General features: G+C 48.2%; 1 protein-coding gene across 5 annotated transcripts in view; it reads right to left on the bottom strand.

The window, feature by feature from the left end:
• CDH4 (cadherin 4) overlaps positions 1-20,643 on the bottom strand; it is a 911,643-nt gene that overhangs the window by 330,184 nt on the left and 560,816 nt on the right. For all 5 annotated transcript variants that reach the window (XM_077335763.1, XM_077335764.1, XM_077335765.1 and 2 more), the window contains one exon: positions 12,635-12,808. In XM_077335763.1, the coding sequence (XP_077191878.1) occupies positions 12,635-12,808 (174 nt within the window). The remainder of the gene's footprint in view (positions 1-12,634; positions 12,809-20,643) is intronic.

Below are 20,643 nucleotides of genomic sequence, written 5' to 3'. Positions count from 1 at the left end.
GCCACTTTTCTCTACCCGAAGGAGTATCAAAGTGGCTTACAATCCCCTGGTTAGGTGTGCGAACTTCTTATCTGGCATGCCAGGCTCGATTCTGCACTCCCCCACATGCAACCAGCTGGGTGACCTTGGGCTCGCCACAGCACTGATAAAACTGTTCTGACCGGGCAATGATATAAGCGCTCTCTCATCCTCACCCACCCCACAGAGTGTCTGTTGTGGGGAGAGGAAAGGGAAGGTCACTGTAGGTTCTTCTCCCCACAGCAGACACCCTGTGAGGGAAGTAGAGGCCCAGAGAGCCCTGATATTGGAAGTGCCTTTAAAAAAATAATATTTAATTTTGCAGTGGGGGGGGGGGATTCAGTCCACGAGACTAGTGGTCCCCAACCTTTTTATCACCGGGGACCACTCAACGCCGGGGACCACTCAACGCCTTTTACTGAGGCCCGGTGGGGGGGTAGTTTACTCCTCTACTCTCAACCACTGCCCTTACGCTCTCTGATCGCTATGGTAATGTTTAAACATCCCTTCAAAATAAGATACAGACAACAATGAAGTGTGTTGTAAAGGGCTGGGGGGATGAAGTAAAGGCCCAGGGGGGGGGTGGAGAAGGCGTCCTTCGGGGCCCACCTCCAATTAGTCGAAGGACCACATGTGGTCTACTGCCCACAGGTTGGGGATCGCTACACGAGACAACCACTGTGCTGTGATTGATGGCTTGATGTGATAGACAAGACAAGAAGCGGGGCAGAGGGGAAAAGTGGGAGGGGTCTCCCACGAGGAGGGCTGCAAATGTGATGTTGACCATCCCACATTTGCAAGCAGGAAGCCACAGGCATTTTACTCCCCTGTGTGGAAACGGTCATTAACTTATATACATTTCATACAAATCATGAACTTATATACATTTTGATGGGCTCTTAACGCAGCTCTCTGATTGGTCTGTAAAAGTCTTAGATCGAGAGTCTCTGAGAGGTTCTCCTCTGCAGCCTTCCTTTACTTGCTGCCTCCAACTTTCACAAAATCATTCACATACACAACAATAATGCTACGGATTGCACCCTCCACAGAAGCCAATTTCTCCAGGGGAACTGATCTCTGTCACCCAGAGAGGAACTATAAGACCCCTGGAATTATATCTCCTTTCCATTATTGCCCGACAGCATCCCCACCAATGATGCTTATGGATCCTCCTAGCACTGTTAGTTTCTTGTGCTTCTAAATGAATTATTTTCTAATTTTTGACTGCTATCTGTAATTGCTCCAATGCTTTAGAAGAAGAAGAAGAAGAAGAAGAAGAAGAAGAAGAAGAAGAAGAAGAAGAAGAAGAGTTGGTTCTTATATGCCACTTTTCCCTACCCGAAGGAGGCTCAAAGCGGCTTACAGTTGCCTTCCCATTCCTCTCCCATTCCTTTAATGATTTCTAGGTCACCGACTCATGGGCCCTGACCGAGCGGAAAGGGGGTATAAGAACATTTATAAGAAATAAGCATTTTATAGAAATAAAATAAAAGAAATACAGAGAAGGTGACAGAATGGGTTAGTCCGGCAAACAATTCTGCTGTCCCCCCCCCCTAGGGGGGGGTTTAAAGGAAAGTACACAAGGTGCAAAGCTTTGGCAGTGACCCTAAGTCCATCGATGGCTGGCAGCGACTGAAATACCCGTTCTGAAAATCCCTCTGCAAAAGCAGAGATATCTTTTCATCGCCGAGACAAACGAGGCTGTAGCTCAGGGGTAGTCAACCTGTGGTCCTCCAGATGTCCATGGACTACAATTCCCATGAGCCCCTGCCAGCGTTTGCTGGCAGGGGCTCATGGGAATTGTAGTCCAAGGACATCTGGAGGACCACAGGTTGACTACCCCGTGCTGCAGCTAACATGATGCTCTCCGCACCAACACCGTTGCTATTCCGCACCTGATTTCCCAGCGGTATTCCGGAGCAAACGTTTGGGTCGCCGACTACGTCATTCTCTCGAACACCCCGGTCGTGTCACAGAAACGGGTGGGCATGCAAGTTTCATTGAAAACGGATAGAGAGATTGAGGGAGGCAATTTAGAAACAAAACAGCAACTCCATGGGCCCTGTGTTGGCTGTCTTTGTGGTTGCTATGGCTGCAAGAGAAAGCTTTTTTGCAGGCAAATGTCCAATTAAGGGGGGGGAAAGATGTTTATAATACCTGTTTTATCCTAGGCGCATCAGTACTGTTTTTCCCTCCCTCAAACTATGGGACAAACTGTTCAGAAAATACATTTATTAATGCTGCACCGGGATGGGGGGGGGACACAAACCAGCCCCCTCCCTTTGACTGTTTTTCACATCTCTATAAAATTATGTTAGGGGGAAAGAGACAGCATCTGTTACTGTGACAACCTGGCCAACCTCACCTAACCTAACAACCTCACCTAACCCATGTGCCCACTGTTGACCGGTTCAGCAGAATGCGCATGGAAGCATATCCAAATGCACATCCTGAAAAACAGTGCAACCTGGACGGGTGCCCCCATACTGGACATTTGTTCAGCAAGACAGAAAATTATTATTTAATGCAGTGGTCCCCAACCTTTTTATCACCGGGGACCGGTCAATGCTTAAAAATTTTACTGAGGCCCAGAGGGGGGGATAGTCTGGCGCTTGCATCCCTGCTCCACTTGCTTTACTTCTGGTGCCCCTGACTTCCCGCTGCCCACTGGGGGGCGCTGCCAGCAGCAGCTGCGCAGTGCCACACTCAGGGGGAGCCCCAGCCATGGCGGCCGCTGGAGAGCACCAAAGGTGAGCCGGCGGCAGAGTGGAAGGGCGGCCCCTGAGGCAGCAGCCGGGGAGGAGGACGAGGAAAAGCTGTGACCCGGTACTGACTGATTTATGGACCAGTACCAGTCTCCGGACCGGGGGTTGGGGACCACTGATTTAATGTATATACTGCCCTCATATATGATTCGGGATTGTATCACATGATGCCAATAATAAATGATGTGGATTCGGCTCCCCAAACTTTTTGAATTCATGGGCGTGCTTGGAATTCTCACGTGGGATGATGGGAGTTCATCGACAAAATGGCTCCAAGAGGAGGCGGAACTAGCCACAAAATGGCTGCCACAGGAGGCACGGCAAAGCAGAAAATGGCTGACATAGGAAGCACAGCCAACCACAAACGTCAGGGAACGAGAGCATGCATAACTCATAACAGTAACTCTTCAATACATCAGGACGAAGCTGTACAGCAACAGATCTCAACAGCCATAATGCCATGACCCCAACTGTGGTGGCGGCAGTGGAAACACATGCTCACGCATGGGTGGTGTGTGCTGGCGTGCGGGCACAGACCTCCACTGGCTGCTCCACCGCCACTGTCCACTGCCAGCCGTCACCTGCTGCCACCCACTACCACCTGCTACCGCTGCCACCAGCCACTGCAGTCACCAACCTGGCAACCCTGCTGTAGGGGCCAGGCAACCCCAATTGGGGTCGGGACCCCAAGGTTGAGACCCACTGCTGTACAGAAAGAATACCTTCACCTGTCTAACCTTGTCATACAGTGCAGCCTTGGGCTATGTTGGCCTAACTTGGATGGTTCAGGCTAACTTCATCTCATCAGATCTTGGAAGCCAAGCAAGGTGGGCCCTGGTTAGGACTTGGGTGGGAAAATCCAGGGTTACCATACAGAGGCAGGCAGTAACAAGCCACTTCTGTTAATCTCTTGCCTTGGAAACCCAATGGGGATGCCAGAAATTGGCTGTGACTGGACTATACTTTCCACATCAATACTTATTTTTTACCCCTGCAGGACACCATTGATGCTTTCTGTCTCAGAGACAGCGTGGTGTAGTGGTGAAGAGAGGTGGTTTCTAATCTGGTGATACTTCTTGTCTTTTTCTTCACCTTCATCTTCATGCCAAAATTATTTTGTTTCTCTGAGGCCAATTTGTAGCATGAGAAGTCGTGACAGCATCTTGAGCTTGCTGATCACAGAGGGCATTAGTGATCCCCAACCCCCCACCTCAAGGAGATGAGGGCAAAAAACTTGATTTTACAAAGTGGTGCAAAACCATTTCATTTCTCAAGACAATATATGCTTCGCAGACCCCTGGCATCATGTTGCTTGGGAAACTGAAATTGCAGCTAAGCCGAATTTTCACGAGGTTAAACTTTTGTGTCAAAATCAGCATGTATAACGAGGATGAACTTTTGGTTTGTACAGTGGAGCAAAAGGAATGAAAATTGGAGGTTCTGCTTTCCCTCCAAATCCTAGACAGCACTGATAGCTTGGACCACTGAATGTGGAAAGGAGGGAGGGAGGAAAGGGGAGGAAGGAAGGAAGGAAGGAAGACAAAGACAAAGACAAAGACAAAGAGGAAGGAAGGAAGGAAGGAAGGGAGGGAGGGAGGGAGGGAGGGAGGGAGGAAGGAAGGAAGGAAGGAAGGAAGGGAGGGAGGGAGGGAGGGAGGGAGGAAGGAAGGAAGGAAGGAAGGAAGGGAGGGAGGGAGGGAGGAAGGAAGGAAGGAAGGGAGGGAGGGAGGGAGGGAGGGAGGGAGGAAGGAAGGAAGGAAGGAAGGAAGGAAGGAAGGAAGGAAGGAAGGAAGGAAGGAAGGAAGTTGTTCTTAAGGCCTAGTGTTAGTGAGGCCTAAAGCTCTCTCAGAATTAAAACTGACCTCCAGAATACAGAGTTCAGTTCCTCTGAAGATAACGGCTGCCTGGGAGACTGAACTCTATGGGAGACTAGCATGGCAATATCACTTCCCTCCCCAAACCCCACCCTCCCCAGGTTCTGTCCCCAAATCTCCAGGAATTTCCCATCCTGGAGTTGGCAACCCTTTTAAGGATCCAGGGGAACTGTGTTATCCTACCACTAGAAGAAGAGCTGTTTTTTCTACCCCGCTTTCCACTACCTGAAGGAGTCTCAGAGCAGCTTACGATTTTTTAAGATAACAAAATCAATGGAGAGGAAGCCGATAATCATAAAAGAAGAAGAGTTTGCTTGTATACCCTTCTTTTTACTACCCAAAGAAGTTGCAAAGCGGCTTAGGATCACCTTCCCTTCCTCTCCTCACAACAGACACCCAGTGAGGGAGGTTGGGCTGAGAGAGCTCTGAGAGAACTGCTCTTTGAGAACTGCTCTGACAGCACTGCGACTAGCCCAGGGTCACCCAGATGGCAACACAACACGACTCAGTGGCATTTCCAGGGCCATTGCTTTCCTACACTGACTGAATGTTGTGTCGAACCTAGTAACCAAGAATCTCGCCCTGTTTGCCTGGTGAAAGAAATCACACAGGGCATGTTTTAGTGATACCTGTGCCCAGGGCTTCCTCAGGAAAAAAAAAAAAAGAGCTGCCTTTATTATCTTCTAAGGAAACAGCTGATGGACCTACACTCAACAAACACAGCCTGACTGCAGGCAAGTACCATCTGTTGTCTTTCCCGCTTACATAGGTAAAAGGTAAAGGTATCCCCTGTGCAAGCACCGAGTCATGTCTGACCCTTGGGGTGACGCCCCCTAGCGTTTTCTTGGCAGACTCAATACGGGGTGGTTTGCCAGTGCCTTCCCCAGTCATCACCGTTTACCCCCCAGCAAGCTGGGTACTCATTTTACCGACCTCGGAAGGATGGAAGGCTGAGTCAACCTTGAGCCGGCTGCTGGGATTGAACTCCCAACCTCATGGGCAGACAGATTCAGACAGCATATCGCTGCCTTACCACTCTGCGCCACAAGAGGCTCTTGTCCCGCTTACATAGTTACAGGTTAATTTATTCTAAAATGTTAAGTTACAAGCAGCTAAACCAGGGGTAGTCAAACTGCAGCCCTCCAGATGTCCATGGACTACAATTCCCAGGAGCCCCCTGCCAGCATGTGCTGATCCTGCATTGAGCAGGATCCTGCGTAGAGCAGGGAGTTGGACTAGATGGCCTGTGTGGCCCCTTCCAACTCTATGATTCTATGATTCTATGATTCTAGTCCATGGACATCTGGAGAGACACAGTTTGGCCATAGACCAGCCAGGGTTTCAGGGTAGAAGCTTTTGCAAGTCAAAGCAAAACACAGCTGAGACTTGCCAGAGACAGAGGGATTTAAGAGGTCGATAGGAGAAGAAAGAGAGAGAAGAGCTGTTTTTTGTATCCCATTTGTCACTGTCAGATGGAGTCTCAAAGCAGCTTACAATTGCCTTCCCTTCCTCTCCCCGCAACAGACTCTGTGAGATTGCTGGGGCTGAGAGAGCTTTGAGAGATCTGTGACTGACCCAAGGACAAATGGCTTCATGTGGAGCAGTAGGGAAGCAAACTGGTTATCCAAATTAGAGGCTACCACTCTTAACCACTGCACCAAGCTGGCTATTCTTGCCCTTGCTGGTATTTTAAAAAGTTTTTCTGGGGACATAATGGAAGAGTTTTGTTTGTCTGGTGTATTTTGTGTTTCTCCAGAAGACTTCCTCTTAATGAGCCCTGGGTCTGCAATCAGTGGGTCAAAATTGCTTTTGAAGTCTCATGAACCAATGAAAACACCAACACATACTTTAAAACCAACCCAGGTCAGCCCTAGCTAGTACTTTTGTTGGAACTGGAATCAGCAAGTAATTCGGTGAAGTCTGCCTTTTAGGTCTGTTTTCAAGCCACTTAAGCAAGTGAGCTGACCTTGTGTATTCACTAGTGCATCAAGTGGCTACAGGCAAGGTTACAATGGGAAAACCTTGAGCACTTGTCATGGGGGTTCCTTTGCTTAAGATGGGCTCCCCCCCCCACTACCTCTTTCTTCAGGAACAGCAGATCAAAATGTGCTCTGAAGCAAGGAGCAGCGTCCTCCATTAAGGCTCTCTGCTGCTGAGTGAGATGTAGTCTGCCTGCAGCCTAGCCACAGAGGCTTGAAATGTACTACTCTTCAAGCTTTTGTACTCTGCTTCAGTAAGGAGAAGGAAGCAGATGAATATGATCTGTTTTAATGTATAATCTGTCCAGGGATGCTGATCTCTCCTTTAAACCTCAAAGCACTGTGAGCCTGGACTTGTGCCTCATCCACAAAGGTAACTATTAATTGTATCCTTTCAAAAAGACTCCCTTACTCTGCAGCTCTAATTTTCTGGAGGGACTCGGGACCCAGACAAGTCCAAAAGTCCGGACAACTTGGATGGGAGAGAGCCCAGGAAGTTCAGGGTTGCTAAGGAGAGGCAGACAACGGCAAGGCTGTCTCTGTGTCCCTCTTCTCCTGAAACTCCCTCAGAGCCAGCGTAAATCATCTCCAAATGACAGCCCTTTCCACCATCACCGATAAGCAATTTCCTGATATGAAAAGGGATTCCCATTTGCAAGAATCACCATGCCCTTTACTTCATTCCCTATTTGCCCCTCAAGAATTTAACCCTTTAATGGGCTGAGAATTGCAGCTTATCCCAGCAAACAGGAGAGGGGTTGAGCTTCAGGCTTCTGCAGGTTCCATCCAGCGTGGTTCACCTTGCCCGGACTTGGAACTTCATTGAGGCACGAGCTTGCTAAAAATACCGGCCAGTGGCTAATCAGCTCCCCATAAAACTGAACTTTCTCCCTTTCACAATGGAAAGCCGGAGGAGGAGGGAGCCAAAACAGATTCGCTCATGAATTTCAAATGAGTTTGACCTATGTAAAATGGAAGCGGGATCCCACTCGCTGCATCGAGAATTGCCTAGACCTATGCAGGGCATGGAAATGACTCTTCAAAAGGGTTGTTTGTTGATTCTTAACACCGTGCCTTTCGGAGGCCTCGGCTGTATGCAAAGAGCTATTCCTGGTGGTCTTAATAGAGGCAGATTTCTGTCTTGGAGTTGCGCAGACATGAAACGTAGGCATCCAGAGACTTCCTGGACCAAAAGGAAGGTCAGGGGGTAGAAGGCCGCGGTGTAGTTGTACGCCTTATTAAAAACTCGGAGAGAGAGTTTTTACTCTGCCTGCTACTTCAGGCAGTTTTCCTTCCAAGCACAGCAGTCTGTGTCGCTCTGTTTCTAACCCCATCTAAACCATAGATTCAAATGGGTAGCCATGATGGTCTGAAGTAGCACAATGGAATCAGAGTCTGACAAAGAGTGCTTGCACTCGAAAGCTCACGCCCCGAATCAATCTTTGTTGGTCTTAAAGGACTCTGATTCTATTGTACCATCTAAACCAGCAGTTCTCAACTTTCCTAATGCCGTGACCCTTTAATACAGTCCCTCGTGTTGTGGTGACCCCAACCATATTTTTTTTCACAGAAATTAAACCGAAACTGACCAGTGGCATGAAGATCCATTGTTCATGATTGCCTATAAATTGGGTTTTTTCCCAGGGTTTCTCAGTTCAGTTCTGCCTCTTGCCCCGCCATGCCGATCTCGCTCTTTTCTGCCGCTCCAGACAGATGAACGCTCTATCTCGATCTACCCCGCAAGGCTGTTGTTTGAATAGTGCCCCCCCACCAAGCCACTTGCCCTGCAGCGACCCCTGTGAAAGGCACATTCTATCCCCAAAGGGGTCCCGACCCCCAGGTTGAGAACCACTGATCTAAACGTAGAGTTGCTAACCTCCAGAATTGCCATGAATCGTCAGACCAGCCTCTGTCAAACTTTTGACCGGGGAGGAGCCTCTGGAATAAATTTTCAGGATTTGAGGAAGCCCGGAAGTGATGTCAGCTGGCCACACTTCCGGAAGTGTCATCACCAACCATGCTAATAGTGAGGCTCAATGACTGGGGTTTGGGGGTGGGGGGGAGACAGAAGGTGGTTTAAGCCAGGAGTAAGCATGCAGACTCTGCTCCTGTCCCAGGCACAGAAATCACACTCTGGAGCGGAAGCAAGGGAAATGGGCAGTTCTTAGCTTGTGGCTGAGGTCATTAAGGCAGGAGGGAAAAGGCTGTGGGCCCCCTCTGGAGCTCCCACACAACTCCAGGGCTCCATGGCCCCCTGGTTGGGAATCTCTGCCTAGGAGCAATGGTTTAAAGTGACAGAAAAGGAGGTTCCACTAACATTTTAGAAGGCACTTGCAGACGGTGAGAGATGTTCATAGATGGAATAGGCTGCCTCGGAGGGTGTTGGAGATGCCTTTGTGGGACTGAGAGGGGATCTGATAGCCATCTTCAAGTATTTAAAAGGCTGCCATATGGAGGATGGAGCAGAGTTGTTCTCTCTTGCACCAGAGGGACGGACCAGAACCAATGGGATGAAATTAATTCAAAAGAAATTCCGTCTAAACATCCGGAAGAAGTTCCTGATAGTTCAAGTGGTTTCTCAGTGGAACAGGCTTCCTCGGGAGGTGGTGGGTTCTCCATCTTTGGGGATTTTTAAACAGAGGCTGGATAGCCATCTAACAGAGAGGCTGATTCTGTGAAGGTTCAAGGGGGTGGCAAATTACAGTGGATGAGCGAGAGGGTTGTGAGTGTCCTGCACAGTGCAGGGGGTTGGACTAGATGACCTAGGAGTTCCCTTCCAAGTCTATGATTCTATGAGTTTTTAGGAGGAGATTGGATGAGCACCTGTCAGGAGGGTGTGTTGTTTAAGTCCCTGAGAAGGTGGGAGGCTGTGGTCTCTTCCAGTCCTTTCATAGGATCATAGAGTTGGAAGGTTCCTCCAGGGTCATCTAGTCCAATCCCCTGCAGAATACAGGAAATTCTCAACTACCCGCCCACCCACAGTGACCCTAGTTCCATGCACAGATGACGCCCCCCCCCCCAAATACCCCAGAATCCCTGGCCAGTCATAATCAGTGTTATTCTGCTCTCTGACCACTCCTGTACATGGGGCACACATTGTGAGTGCTGGGAGACGGCAATGTTTCAATGAGTCTTTCCCCTTCTGTATTTGTCGGTTGCCAAAGCCCTTCTGGCTTCCCAGGACCGTTTCAAGCCCCCCAAATGTCTCGGCGGAAGAAGGCAGCAGAAAGGAGACGTGTGCGCCAACCACCAGCAAGCACACCCCAGTTCCATTTCACGTACCCTGGAAAACACAGCGGGTTGCAAATGTAAATTTTCAGAAGTAATTTATGTTATCAAGCCCGCCCGTTCCTTGCAGGGATTTAACAAACCACTTTTCGCTTCCGAGTGTCATGTGCTTAGCGAGGCAACGGCTAATCAGTATGGAGCAGGTAATGACAGCATTCGTTTTAATCCAGGGAAGGACTGGGGAAGCATTGTTTCCTGACAAGGCATGCAAATGATGCACCCTCATTTGGTCCAATTATTTCCCGAAATTTCTTGCAATTATGTTGCAATTTTCTTCCAGAGGACAACTTGACAAAACGTCTCCTGGTGGCTTTTCTACTTCTCCCTTTATTTGTTTTACATAATATTTGTTTTCGCCTCCCAACGCTCATGTATGCAAAATACATGGCGCGGGTTTACACCGCTTTGCTCGCTACAGAGAGTGACAGGAAACATATCTGTATATACCCAGTGTCAGTCAAGTAGTCCTGTTTTATCTCCCGGGCATGTTTTGAACTCAGACTAGAAACTGCCTACCCCTTCTGAGAGTACCCATTCGCTACGGTGATAGCATGTCAAGGAATTATCACAAACATTCTTGTAAGGGCTAAGCATAGTCACAGACGTAACTCCAGCATGGTGGTGTGGGCAGGTCTCATGAGGCCTGTAGATATAATTCACTGACTATTGCTATCGAAAGCCAGTTTGGTGTAGTGGTTAGGAGTGCGGACTTCTAATCTGGCAAGCTGGGTTTGATGCCACGCTCCCCCACATACAGCCAGCTGGGTGACCTTGGGCTCCCCATGGCACTCATAAAACTGTTCTGACTGAGCAGTAATGTCAGGGCTCTCTCAGCCTCACCCACCTCACAGGATGTCTGTTGTGGAGAGAGGAAAGGGAAGGCGACTGTAAGCCACTTTGAGACTCCTTCGGGTAGAGAAAAGCGGCATATAAGAACCAACTCTTCTTCTTCTTCTTCTTCTTCTTCTTCTTCTTCTTCTTCTTCTTCGTCTTCGTCTTCGTCTTCGTCTTCGTCTTCGTCTTCGTCTTCGTCTTCGTCTTCTTCTTCTTCTTCTTCTTCTTCTTCTTCTTCTTAACAGATGGGGGGGGTGGTAATCGCCTCTCTCTTTCCCTGGGAAAGGGAAGCCCTAAGAAAACTCACAAGGTGTAGGCCATGTGGCTGAAAGAAGGAGGGTGGAATAAGTTGAGGGAAAGAAACATGTCAAACAGGCCCATGTTCCAGGGTTTTGTTCAGGAGCTTGACAAGGCATAATATAGGTGGAGCACATGTGCTTCATTGGATCAGAGAAGCAGAAGCAGGGTTTTTTTTGGGGGGGGGGGTAGTAGCACACTTTTTACTACCCAAAGGAATCGCCAAGCAGCTTACAATCACCCACCCTTCCACTTGAGCGAGCTCTGAGAGGGCCATGTCTGAGTCAAGGTCACACAGCAGGCCTCTCATAACTCAAAGCGGCTTACGATCGCCTTCCCCTCCTTTTCCCACAACAGACACCCTGTGAGGAAGACGGGTCTTTGCCTCAAGGTCACCCAGCCGGCTGCATGTGGAGGAGGAGCGGGGAATCAAACCTGGTTCTCCAAATTAGAAGCTGAAACTTTTAACCACTACACGAAGATGGCTCAGAGAGCCGAGCACGGGACATAGGACGACTGCTTAAACTGAGGATGCAGCAGAAAACTTCCTTCTACATTGACATTGTATCTCAAAACCAAAAGAAGGAAAATAATAGGGCGGGGGGGGTACATGTTTCTTTAGGAGCATGCGCCGGCATCCACTCCTCCTGGTTTGGCTACCACAAGTGAGAGATGGATTTGAGGTTGGTGAGGGAGCTTAGATGGAGAGAATGAGAGTGAACCTAGGGAGAGAGAAATAATCGAGTCACACATACCCCTTGGTTTATAGTTTGATCTGGGAATTCCCTTAGTCTCTGCCGGATTTGTTGACCGGGCAAAGCCAGCCCAGCTCCCCAAAGCAAGACATTTTCACAACCATGAGCATCCAGTATGGTAGATGTGTCTGGTCGTGACTGGTGGGAAATTCTGGAAACTTGGCAGGAAAAGAGAACTGCTGAGCTCTATTGGTATTACACCTATGATATAAGTCAGGAGTTCCCAGTCTTTTCTAAGCCTGCAGACACTTCTGGAATTCTGTCATGATCAGTGACAAAATGGCTGCCACAGGAGGCGGAGCCAGCCACAAAATGATGGCCACAGTTTAACTTCAGTAACTCAGGGCTGTGGTGGTGGCAGCTGCCAAAGGAACATTCATTAAAAAATCTGCACAGCCAATCAAATCTCCCATAGTCAACCAGCTATCTTGCTGTGCAAAAGCCCTCTCCACCCCCACCCCCATCCTAACAACACAAAGTATGTGTCATAAAAGGTCTTGTAAAGTGTCATAGACTCAACTAGCACCTCATTGTGGACTCCTGAAAGAATTAGACATAATTTTTTCTGAATTTATCCGACATTGCATTGGGGCTCTGTACGATATTCTGGAATAATCTCTTGTGAAAATTCAGCTGTTCGTTTTGAATGACAAGCTCATCATCCCGAAGAAAGAGAACCAACCTTTTCGTGATTTAAGGCCAGAAAAACAAACAAACTTCCTTTTAAGATGAGGACTTGCTGACAAACTTTGGAAAATGCGCACCCCGCCATCGGATGGACAAAGCAATTCCGCATATCCCTTATTCAAAGCCATTCCACTCACCCGGACCAGCTGCTGAGGAAAAGGCCCTCTTGAGTTTTCAGGCACGTTGATTGGTGGGATGACCCAGTCTCTTTTTTGCCGCCTCAAACCATGGAAATTCTGAGGATGGCGCCATGGTAGGAGAACGTCGCCGGGTTGCGGGAGGAGGTCTGCAGACACGTTCCTCTTTCCTTTCTGCGGATTTGGAAGATTTTAAAAAAAAAAAAATAGGTCAAGTTTTTATTCAGTTTCTTTCTCGAATCAATCAACAGCAGGGACAACGACAACAACCCAATTATGAAAGTCTGCCATGTAGAGCACGGGTAGTCAACCTGTGGTCCTCCAGATGTCCATGGACTACAATTCCCATGAGCCCCTGCCAGCATTTGCTGGCAGGGGTTCATGGGAATTGTAGTCCATGGACATCTGGAGGACCACAGGTTGACTGCCCCTGATGTAGAGGATGGAGCAGAATTTTTCTCTCTTGCCCCGGAGGGACGGACCAGAACAAATGGGATGAAATTAATGCAAAAGAAATTCCGTCTAAGAAGTTCCTGACAGTTAGAGCAGTTCCTCAGTGGAACAGGCTTCCTCGGGAGGTGGTGGGTTCTCCATCTTTGGAGATTTTTAAACTGAGGCTGAAGAGCCTTCTGACGGAGAGGCTGATTTTGTGAAGGCTCAAAGGGGTGGCAGGTGACAGGGGATGAGCGATAGGGTGGTGAGTGTCCTGCACAGTGCAGGGGGTTGGACTAGATGACCCATGAGGTCCCTTCCAACTCTATTATTCTGTGATTCTATGATTCTATGACTCTATGATTCTATTTTCCCTTGTGCAGCACACCCACGAGGAAAGAAAATCAAGTTGGGACCTTTGCTATGTTGTGTCTCGTTCGGGCTGAGGGATAGCTGTGGAAAGTTACTGTTATTACAATGAAGTAAACATTTCTCCATTAAGCAAAGCGCGCGGCTCTTTTATTGACATCTTTTGCCGCGGCGTCATTTTTACCAACGTACAGGGCTGTCATTAGACAATCAAGCTTTCTTCCAGGACGGATTGTCTTCATTATACCAACGGCAGGAAGCTTTATCAGCCCCCTCGGAGGGTGAAATCTGCAGATTTCTAATAAATATAATCCATCACAGGGACCAAAACACAACAGCCCACGAACTTACCCGCCCCCCACCCCAGAGTGTTAATCGCCTCACGCGCTTGGAATGTTAAAATGACTCTTTTTTGTTTAGACATTGAAGACTGGAATATGTTGGTTCGTTTCTTTTTTCATAGCCCACCTTTCTCTTTGATACTCTAGGGCAGGGGTGGCCAAACTGTGGCGCTCCACGTGCCCTTAAGACTACAATTCCCACGAGCCCCTGCTAGTATGTGTTAGCATACACAGGAGCTTCCGGCGTTCCGCAGGGCCTGCAAGACGGAGCTCTTCCACCAAGGTTATGGTTGAGGCCGGCGTGCTAAGGAAGAGCTACAGGACCCCCCCCCCCTTAGAATATTTGAATGGTGGCTTGGGTGCCATCGACCCCCACCCTCTTTTTCCTCCTCTGGGAGCTTATATTAGGGGGGAATGGGCTGAGTTTGAGTTTGTACTGAGGTTCTTTTGATTGTAATTTTTAAGGGGAAGTTTTAAGGGGAAGTTTTACTGGGGGTTTTATGCATATTTTGTAACCCGCCATGAGCCTTTTGGGAGTTAGGGTAAAAACTTAATAATAATAATAATAATAATAATAATAATAATAATAATAATAATAATAATAATAATAATAATAATAATAATAATAATAATAATAATAATAATAATAATAATAATAATAATAGTCCATGATGACACAGTGTACATCAACGTGGCTCAATAGCACATAGAGTGAAGGTGGCTGAATGAGATCCCGCATGTGATGGCTTTAATCGCAATGTGCAGGGTCCAAAAATGTATTGATATGTAACTATTATTATCATTATACTTTAATTGATAGGCCACCCCTCCCTGCAGTGAGGCTTGGGGCCGCTTACAGCACATACCTACAACTGAACACATATTGAGAAGCACTTCCAAAACTCAATCATCACTGTTCCATTCCCACCACCGTCCCACTGGCCATTCTATTCAGGGACTATGATGGGAGAATCTCCTGTATGGAGTGGCCAGCTAACCAGAAGCAGCATGAGATAGGAGAAGCGGAGGGAGCTCATAATTTCCCCTCTGTTTACCCTGGCTTCAACCACGAGCCTGGTGGGAGAGCATCTCAGTTGGCAGCTCATCCCACCAGGCAGGAGCCAGGGCCGTAAAGGCCCTGGCTCTGGTTGAGGCCAGCTGGATTTCTCTGGGACCAGGGATCAACAGCGGATTAGTACTGGCAATTTGTAATGTTCTCTGGGGGATGTACTGGGAGAGTAGTCAATCCTCTGAATGGATTCTGCCCAATGCAATCAGGGAACGAATGGCATACTTATAATAATGATAACCAATGAAATTGGTGTTGGGAAGGGCTGTCCAGTCACAGATGACTATAGGTGACCCCGTAGGGTTTCCAAGGCAAGGGATGTTCAGAGCTGGTTGGCCACTGCCTACCTCCGCATCATGCCCTTGCTCTTCCCTGGAGGTCCCCCCTCCCAGGACTAGACAGAGTTGAACCTGCTTAGCTTCTGTCATAAGGCGAGATCAGGCTAGCATAGACCAGGGGTAGTCAACCTGTGGTCCTCTAGATGTTCATGGACTACAATTCCCATGAACCCCTGCCAGCAAATGCTGGCAGGGGCTCATGGGAATTGTAGTCCATGTACATCTGGAGGACCACAGGTTGACTACCCCTGGCCTAGACCATCCATGTCAGGTCAACCAACATTATTATAACCAAGCGAGGGCACAATTGCCTGAATTTCCCAGGCTAGCGGGATCTTCTCCATGTTGGCCCTGGTTAGTACTTGTAAGTGAGACAACCAAGCAAGTCCAGGGTTGCTACACAGAGGCAGGCAATGGCAAAGCATCTCCGTTTGACTCAATCTCTCCCGATACTCTTGGCACATAAGGCATCCTTCTTAGGTCGCGGAAGGGGATTGAGTCCAGGGCCCATTCTGCACGCGTCGGATAATGCACTTTCAATCCACTTTAGAAGCAGATTATCCTGTTCTGCACGGGGAAATCCAGCTGCAAAAGCACTTTGAAAGTGCATTATCCAATGGGTGCAGAATAGGCCTAAGTGACAGTGACTTGGCCAAGCTTGTCCCAGATTGTTAATCACTGAAATTTGACAACAGGTCTCCTCAGCGCAAGCCAGGTAGACTGTCCATCAGACCGTGGCTCCTCTACCTTTGCAGTGCCTTCTCGCCTCAAGAATATTGGTGAAATCTGCTCCGTTCCCTCTAGCCTTGTGCTTTGCTTTGCTGCTGTCCACCCTCAACACCTTCTTTTTGACATACTTTTCTTTTCCCCATTAGCAAGAGGTAACCGTTAATATAAGAAATCCGGAAATATGGAATGCGCTTATGTATTTATGAGACCTCAAACACACCCTGAGCAAAACTGACTTTTGGGGTTTTTTAATCAGCTTACAATTCTCAGCTGGGAGGGGGGCTTCCTGTGAGCAGAAGTTGGGATCGGTTTCTGATAATTGGCATGGAGAGGAAGGGACAAATGGTGGGGAGGGTGAAATAATTTGGCTCCTTGCCCTGTTTACACAGGGGAATGAAGCAGAGCTCACGAGGGACCTGAGAATTAGCATGAATCCCAAAGCCTTCCCCTTCCCCTGATCCTGAAATAATTAGGTGTGGGCTCAAAAGGCCCTGGTCATTTCATTTCTTTGGAAATCCTTGGAGGCAAGTGAGTGGAACGTCCTGGTCACTCCTAATAAGGTTTTCTGACATTAGAATTGATTGTTAATGTGACTTTGAGTTACTGTTTGCATGCTAGGTAACAGACGGATATGGATGCTTTATTTTCCCATCTCTCTCTAACAGGGGTGGCCAAACTGTGGCTCTTCAGATGTCCATGGACTACAACTCCCATGAGCACTGTGTGAATTGTAGTCCATGGCTATCTGGAGAGCCACAGTTTGGCTACCCTTACTCTATAAAGTGCTTCTCGTACGATGGATTGGTGCACCTTTCCTGAGGCTTGCCAAGTGTTTTTAGGAAGTACATGGGACATTTGCCTGGCTTCTGTTTGGCCACTGGGCTGTGCAGATTTTTAACAATGTTTCTGTGGTAGGGGCTGCCATTGCAGCAAGGGCAACTTCAAGACTGAAAATAAGCCACAGCAGCCATTTTGTGGCTGGCTCCATCTTGCATGGCAGCCATTTTGCAGCTGTGCCAGAATTCCAAAAAAGGGCTGGGGACCCATGTCCCCAACTTATGACTGAAAATAAGCCACAGCAGCCATTTTGTGGCTGGCTCCATCTTGCATGACAGCCATTTTGCAGCTGTGCCAGAATTCCAAAAAAGGGTTGTGGACCCATGTCATAGAGCAGGGGTGGCCCAACGGTGGCTCTTCAGATGTCCATGGACTACAATTACCATGAGCCCCTGCCAGGTGGGCATTTTGGAAGGGGCTCATGGTAACTGAAGTTCATAGAGAGCCACTGTGTGGCCACCCCTGTCACAGAGGCACAAGTGAAAAATGTGATGGTATATTTGTCATCAAGGTTCAAGTTAGGAGCAGCAAGGGGAGATGGGAGTGCTTGGCTGGATGGCTAAGAGCTACCTTGCCTTTGACAAAAAAACCCATGACGAGGGTTTTATGTTTTCTCCGTTTGTGTGTAAGCAATAAGCATAGCCAGGCCCTGTCATGCTGTTTAGGGGGAGGGGATGTGCTCTAGAAGAGTTCCTTCCTTGTTCTTACCCAGACCTAGAAGACTGTCTAGCATGATGACATCCCCCAGAAGTGACACTGGCATGTTGGAGATGTCAGGGATGATATTCTGGCTTTGGGGAAAACTCTTATGGTTTAAAAAAAAAATCCAGAATGTCATTCCTCAAGGACCCTGGTGTGTCAGAATCACTTCTGGGCAACATCAGTACATCAGGGCTTTCTTCCTGATCTGGGTGAGTGGGAGGGGGAGGTCCGGGGGGGGGGGTGAGGATTGCTGCAACAGTGGTTATTTTCATGGGAGATTTCTCCCAGCTTTCTGAAACCCCAAACTATGGATGGGGGGGGGGCAATGCCAAAGCAGGTGTTACCCCAGTCCTAGCTGGCACCCCTAAATAATCATGGCCTTGGCTTCAGTTTTCCACTGTGCCTGATCTAGCCACCCTCCCTGGCCATCACTGGTGTGCTCTGCCTGCAAACCTTTTCCCTGGAGACACCAGGGGGCATGAAGAGGCAAGAGTGTGGATAAAGGGTGCAAGTGAGTGGCGGGAGGACTCATGAGCAAGTGAAGAAGGGTGGGGGGGCAAGTGAGAAGATGGCAAGGGGCAGGAAGGAGCGGGACTTGGGGGTGCATTTGGGCAGTGTTTGCTTAAAGCCTCCCAAAGTCTAGAACCAGCCCTGTTATGGTCTACTACTATCTTGTAGATTGGGCTTACTCAATCAAGGTTTCATGAAACCCTGGGGTTTCTTGACAGCCCTGGAAGGGTTTCCTGAATGGGTGGGAGCTGTTTTTACCTATATTTTTAAAATGTGCTAAACATTTATTAGGTGATATGATCACGGATGGTCATAGAATCATAGAATCCTAGAACTGTAGAGTTGGAAGGGTCCATACAGGCCATCTAGTCCAACCCCCTGCTCAGCCTAGGATCAGTCCAAAACATCCTAAAGCATCCAAGAAAAATGTGGTCCATTCCACACAACTTCATTGTTGCCAAAGGCTTGCAAATTGTAAACGCTACTAATTTGCAGTTACGCATGACGTCGCACACAATCTGCCACACTCCTGAAACTGTCCCGCAAAAAGCGATTCATTGTAGCGCTTAAAGGGAAATCCAGAAAAGTGGATTCACCCTCCGAAAAGCGCTATACTCTTGCAAACAATCTGCAACACTAGCGAAAAAGACCTGTGCATTCCCATTGTTGTGGTTCCAGCAAAGTCCCTCCCCTTGGCTCTCTCCTCCAAACTTCCGGCGAAGCGGTCATCTTTTTTTTTTTCTCGGAGTGAGCAGAAAGCAACGAACCAGCGAGCCTTCATTCACCCAGTGAGGCTTCTCCGGCTACAGTCCCTACACAGAAGTGCTTTAAAGCTCCCCTAAGTCCCCAAGCACAACACAGCCCCTTTGCAAGTTCCCTTTATTTTTGGCCGAAAATCACACCCGTGCAGGGGGGGGGATTTTTCGTTTCACTCGGGGGAGCATGGCAACAATGAATCGCCAGCTCACACGCCAGCTGCCAGCTAGATGGGTCTCTAAGTTAGGAGGAATCAAGGCATATTCGTTGCAACGTGTTTTTTTCTTTTTTAAAAAACCCTGTTCTTAAAGGGAAAGGGACTTTTCGGGAGCATGATAACAGCAGCCCATTGGCTGTTCGTTTGATTGACGGCCAGGGGCGGGACAAAGCACAGGAAAAATCGCTTCCTGGATAGCGATTTTTGTGAGACCGGAAACCTGTGTGAAACAATTGAAACGCTACTGGAGTCCACTACAAAGGCAGGTATGCGTAACGCCGAGATTGCACTATTAAAAATAGCGTTTCCGCTATCAGGAACCAATTGGCAACATTGGCCCGTGTGCGGAATGGGCCTGTATATCCAAACTTTGCTTGAAGACTGCCAGTGAGTGGGAGCTCACCACCTCCTTAGGCAGCCTATTCCACTGCTGAACATGTTCACCTGCCCCCCCCCAAATGGCTAATGATGGTCCTGGAGGGGGTGGGGAGGGGCCCCAGGTAGGCCTGTCCACAACTCTGCTTCCCAACCATATTCTGCATGATTGTGCTACTTCTGGGGTTTCTTGAAGCCTGAAGAACATTTCAGGGGTTGAGAAAAACTGTGCAGAGCATATTCAGCAATGCCGAATTCACAATACACACAGAAGTCTTAAAGTTGCTTCAAAATTTTTTTAATGCGTTTTATTTCTAATAACTGCTCTTTTTAAACATTTAAGCAGCTTAGTGGGTTTTATGGATTTTGATGAGCTTTGTGCATTGATATGTTAGTATGAATACAAAAGATTACATCTGTTTGTTTATTTATTTATTTTGAATCATGAGTCACCTTGGGAATCAGATTTGTACAGAGGAGCAGGCGAATTAAAACCATGCACCAGCGAATTCGTTCCCTGAGGGAATTGGCCTGGACTTTCTGCCTGTTCCTTTGCTAACTTTTGGTCAACAGGACCATTATTTACTCTTTAAGTACAGAAATCTGCTCAGACTCTGGATCCAAGTAGTGTTGCCAATTCCAGGCAGGGAAATTCATGGAGATTTCGGAATGGGGCTTGAAGACAGACTTCAGGGGAGGCATAAAGCTAGCATCTGTTTGCCTATTTCCTTCCCTGGGACTTCGGCTGATGGGTCTCGCATTCTTGGTTACATTCTTCTAGGGAACTGTCAGCTGGAGAGGCTGATCCTGCATTGAGCAGGGGGTCGATGGCCTTTATGGCCCCTTCCAACTCTATGATTCTGTGATCTTGCATTTAACAGGGGGTTTAACGAGATGGCCTGCATGGCCCCTTCCAACTCTATGATTCAATGATCCTGCATTAAGCAGAGGGTTGGACTAGACGGCCTGTCTGACCCTTTCCAATTCTATAGAATCATAGAGTTGGAAAGGATCTCCTGGGTCATCTAGTCCAACCCCCTGCACTATGCAGGACATTCACCACCCTATCGCTCATCCACGGTAACCTCTCACCTCCTTGAACCTTCACAGAATCAGCCTCTCTGTCAGATGTCCTCTGTTTAAAAATCTCCAAAGATGGAGAACCCACCACCTCCTGAGAAAGCCTGTTCCACTAAGAAACCACTCTAACTGTCAGGAACTTCTTCTGGATGTTTAGACGGAATTTCTTTTGAATTAATTTCATCCCGTTGATTCTGGTCCACCTCTCCGGGGCAAGAGAGAACAACTCTGCTCCATCCTCTACATGGCAGCCT

Source organism: Paroedura picta, chromosome 4 (genome assembly GCF_049243985.1).
Source record: "Paroedura picta isolate Pp20150507F chromosome 4, Ppicta_v3.0, whole genome shotgun sequence".
NCBI lineage: Eukaryota > Metazoa > Chordata > Lepidosauria > Squamata > Gekkonidae > Paroedura > Paroedura picta.
This window is presented reverse-complemented; position numbering and strand designations above follow the sequence as displayed.